At 46.0% G+C, this 4385-nt stretch overlaps 1 protein-coding gene across 3 annotated transcripts in view; it reads right to left on the bottom strand.

Moving 5' to 3' along the window:
• Window positions 1-2643, bottom strand: part of SUPT5H (SPT5 homolog, DSIF elongation factor subunit) — a 31165-nt gene extending 28522 nt beyond the window's left edge. Inside the window, exons 1-2 of one of the 3 annotated variants that reach the window (XM_006096713.3) lie at window positions 2545-2643; window positions 2213-2290 (exon numbers count right to left, since the gene is read on the bottom strand). In XM_006096713.3, the coding sequence (XP_006096775.2) occupies window positions 2213-2287 (75 nt within the window). In that variant the 5' untranslated portion in view covers window positions 2288-2290; window positions 2545-2643. Of the gene's footprint in view, window positions 1-2212; window positions 2296-2544 lie in introns of all 3 variants that reach the window. The other 2 variants (XM_006096715.3, XM_014462631.2) reach the window with 2 other exon arrangements.
• Window positions 2644-4385: the final 1742 nt, after the last annotated feature.

The raw sequence follows: 4385 nt of genomic DNA, 5'->3' as shown, positions 1-4385 counted from the left end.
GTGCTTACACCTTCTGTTCTAAGCGTTCCCCTCAGCAACCATCCCTGTTTAGGAAACTCTCTACCCCAAAACAGAGGGCTCCATGAGGAAGGCTATGATCCGAACATGATAGGAACTCAAGGAACACTTGCTGAACGACTGAGCAAGTTATTGAAGCTGAGCATAGTGAACCACTGATCCCTCCAGTAAGTGGCCCATCATTTACCATCCCTACATGTCTATCCACAGGACCCAGTCCTCCAGGGACCATGCCAACATTTGGCTGTCTGAAAAGCCCATCCAGTCCTATCTCTGGCAGTAAGACACTACCCTTCCGCCCCACCTAGTGACAGCAGGCGAGCCAGCCTAGTGTGGTTTAGGGAAGTGAGACCTGCACAGTACAAACCAGACTACCCCAGCCAGGAAAAGGAACCGAGGATCCTGGTCTCATTACCATCAGGCTTTAACCACAAGCAAAGTATCCTGAAGCCCTGACTCAGCACAACTTGGAGCAAAGGCCCTTCCTGGCATTTCCCACTTGCCCCGACCCCACCATGATATCCCAATTCCTCCAACTCTTCAGTGGAAGCTGAGGGCTTTCCAAAGGGCACAGGGATTGACAATCAAATGTCTACTCTCCATCAACAGGTATAAGAAATCTTTCCTTTTCTTTAAATCTGCCACAAGACCCTGACCGGTTTGGCTCAGTGGATAGAGCGTCGGCCTGCGGACTGAAGGGTCCCAGGTTCGATTCCAGTCAAGGGCATGTACCTTGATTGCGGGCACATTCCCAATTGGGGGTGTGCAGGAGGCAGCTGATCGATGTCTTTCTCATCGATGTTTCTAACTCTCTATCCCTCTCCCTTCCTCTCTGTAAAAAAATCAGTAAAATAAATTTCAAATAAAAAATAAATCTGCCACAAGACAGGCATGAGGATAAATGGCAACTGATATATCCTGGAACTGGAGAAAATTCCCTGCTCTAAAGAGAGCTGCCACTTCTTGAGCAAAGAGCTACTGTGTAGAACAATCCTTAGTCTCAGGTTGCTGGCTCCTCCCAATTTCCCAGAAAGCTGGAAATCTTGATTTTTATTGAACTTGCCCAAGTGTTAGCAACTTACAAAATAAATTTACATTTCTGTAGGTCAAATGAGATCTCTATAATCATCATGTCATCTTCTTTGTTTATTAGTTTGTAACTGTTGCCTACTAAACTCCATGAAAGCAAAGATTTGCCTTGTTCCACTCTCTCTCCAACACCTAGGATGTATCTGGAACAGTGTAAATGCTCAAACATTTATTTGTTCAACAAATGAGTAAATCAGAAATAAACAAAAGAAATAAAAGAGGATAACAGTGAATAAGAGAATATCTGAAATCAGTTATATCCCAGGAAATGTTTAACAGTTCCCACGGGACAGTCAACAGACCCAAAAACAGGTTGATCCTTTCAAAACATTAGATCACATCCCTCCTTTGCTCAAAACTCTCATGGCTCCGTCTCACTCAGTTACGGTCAAGTTCCTCACCACAGCCTTCAAGATCCTATACCATCTGATTTTTCTTCTTTCTCTTATTGTTGAACTCACTCTGATCTGCCCAACTGGCCATCTGGTTAGTTCTTGAACACCAGACACGCTCCCAACTTTGCACGTGCTGTTTCTCCTTACGGGAACACTTCCACATGACAGGACTTACACCTCCACTCCAAGTCTTTTGTCAAAAGTCACCCACTCATGCTCACCCTGACCACCCTATTCAAAGTGCAACCAGGATTCCTATTCCCCTCCTCTACTTCAGAATACCTTCTAGCTTACTAAATGATTTACTCATCAATTATATTTATATACATTCACAAGGCCAAAGTGTGGGTTTTTTTCACAAGGACAAAGATTTTTTTAAATGTTTGTTGACAGGGGCAAAGAATTGTGCTTCACACATACTAGACACTAAAAACGTGTTTCTGGCATGACTGGGCATGCCTAAAAATAAAACCTAATAACGAGTGCTTACTGTATGCCCGGTCCTTTCACCACATCACCCGTCACCTCACTGCACCTGGAGCATCCCTGGCTCAGTACCTGTCCCTCTGCTTGCCTCCTCCTCTCCCCCGACAACCTGAAAGCTCCCATAAACCAGGGCTCATTTTGATCCCCCCTGAGCCCCCACAGGGGCCTTTCTGCCCGGGTCCTGTCCCCGACTCAATGCCTCCCCCCGCGTCCCAGCCACAGACCTCGGCCTCCTCGCCGTCACTGCTGCGCTCGCTGTCCTCCTCCTCAGAGAAATTGCTGTCCTCGCTGTCCGACATATTCTGTTCTTGCAGGGAAAAGACGGCGGGCTCAGCGTACCCCCCAATCTCGAACCCCCACCCCCCACTCCAGCCTGTTTCCCCGGAGAGAAAAAAAAAAGCCTTAGCGCACTTCCGGCAGCCTCATTCTGGCAACCGTGAACCCGAAAGGTCCCTCCTTGCACCACCCGCTACACCTCCAGAGCCCCGAAACCCGGTTTCCCTGTCTCCCTGTCTCCCGGCGACCCCCGGGCCTGCTCTGTCGCCATCCAACCTACCCCGCACCCCTCCGGTCCCACCTCCGCCTTCGGAACCAGCTGCAGTTCACACGACGCCCGGATGGGACTGACGTAACCTCTCGCGAGAATCTGCTCGTTGGCTTCGCCTAACGCGAAATTTCCGGGGCGCATCCTAGTGACGCACTTCCTGTGCGCCATCTTGAGAGCGGCACAGCGGTCTTAATGTGGAAGCTGGAGCCGACATCTTGGGAGAGTCGAATGGGAGGTAAATTATTCCTTCTGGGCCCCGGACTTTTCCAGCCCCAGAATAAGTGCTTGAATGTAGCCCAGACCACTAACGCGGCGTGCCATGCGTAAGAAGGGAATTGCAGGCAATTAGCAAAACAAATTAGCAAATAAATTATACTTCATCTCATGGGTCCTTCTAAAACGTTCCTAGGAGGTAGGTAGCCCCATTTTAGGAAACTGGAGTCAGAAAAATTAACTAACCGGAAAGTGGCAGACCCAAGATTTCTCCCCAAGTTTGGGTGACTTCAAAGCCCTTGTTTTTGTTTGCAGTGTCCCTAAGTTGATTAAATGTGAATTTATGTATTAGTACAATAATTATTCGTCAGGGAGGTGTCAAAGAGAACCAGGCATGAGGGAGAGATATGAAAAATTAACCTGATGGCAAAAAAACTTTTGAAGCTCTCAGAACACATTGCTAATTCATAAGCGTGGATTCAATTTACAGAAATTTACTGTACATCTAGTTAGTTACAGGGGAATGTAGTGCTGTTGGGCTGGCAGCAGGCTCACAAGGCAATTACCAGAGTCAAAATACATGGATGTATCTCTGCATAAGTACAAACTCCCCAATCCAACAATCCCCACCTAGAGAAATGGTGCCCTTTCTGTAAGCTTGCTTCCTTCACACAGCAGCTGTTTAAGATTTCATGCTTCCTTCCTTTCTTTCTCTTTCTCTCTCCCTCCTCTCTCTCCTCCCCCTTCTACTCTCTCTAAAAAAAATCAATAAAAACATATCCTTGCGTGAGGATTAAAATAAGATTTCACACCCTGGCTGGTTTGGCTCAGTGCATAGAGCCTGTAGACTGAAGGGTCCTGGATTCCATTCCCAGTCAGGGCACATGCCCGGGTTGTGGGCTCGATCCCCAGTAGGGGGCGAGCAGGAGGCAGCCGATCCATGGTTCTTTCACATCATTAATGTTTCTCTCTCTCCCTCTCCCTTCCTCTCTGAAATCAATAAAAATATAGTTAAAAATAATAAAAACATTTGAAATATCTTAATAAAGGGAAAATAAAATTTTAAAAAATAATAATAAAAAAATAAGATTTCACGTATAAAATGCCTATTGACACTTCTGCAGAAAGACATTTACTGCAGGAAAGAGAAGGAACACTGATTTTCTCCCTGTGGAGAATTCTTCCCTGGTGTATCTGTGGTTCTCAACTCTCAACCCTAGCAGCACATCAGAATACATAAAAATATTAGAGAGAGAGAGATACATGATAGCCCCAAACTGGAAACAACCAATATCCATTGTAAGGAGAATGGATAAATAGTTGCTGCACATCCATGCAGTGCAATAGTAACAAGCTACTGATACACACTTGAATACATTTCAGAAGCATTATGCTGAATGAAAGAAGCCAGCACTAGGATATGTAGATATGATTCCATTCATATGAAATTCTAGAGGAAACAAAATTAATCTTTACAGAAAGAAAGCAGATTAGTCAGTGCCAAGGACTAGAGGTGGAGACTGACTTCAAAGGAACGTGAGGGACGCTCTGGGGTGATGGAAATGTGGCTACCTGTCGTAAAAGTTTGTCAGAACGCACTGAGCCCTGGCAGGTTTGGCTCAGTGATTAGAGCATCA

Source organism: Myotis lucifugus, unplaced genomic scaffold (genome assembly GCF_000147115.1).
Source record: "Myotis lucifugus unplaced genomic scaffold, Myoluc2.0 scaffold_185, whole genome shotgun sequence".
NCBI classification, from domain to species: domain Eukaryota; kingdom Metazoa; phylum Chordata; class Mammalia; order Chiroptera; family Vespertilionidae; genus Myotis; species Myotis lucifugus.
Note: the sequence above shows the minus strand (reverse complement) of the source record. Positions and strands in the feature narration are given on the sequence as shown.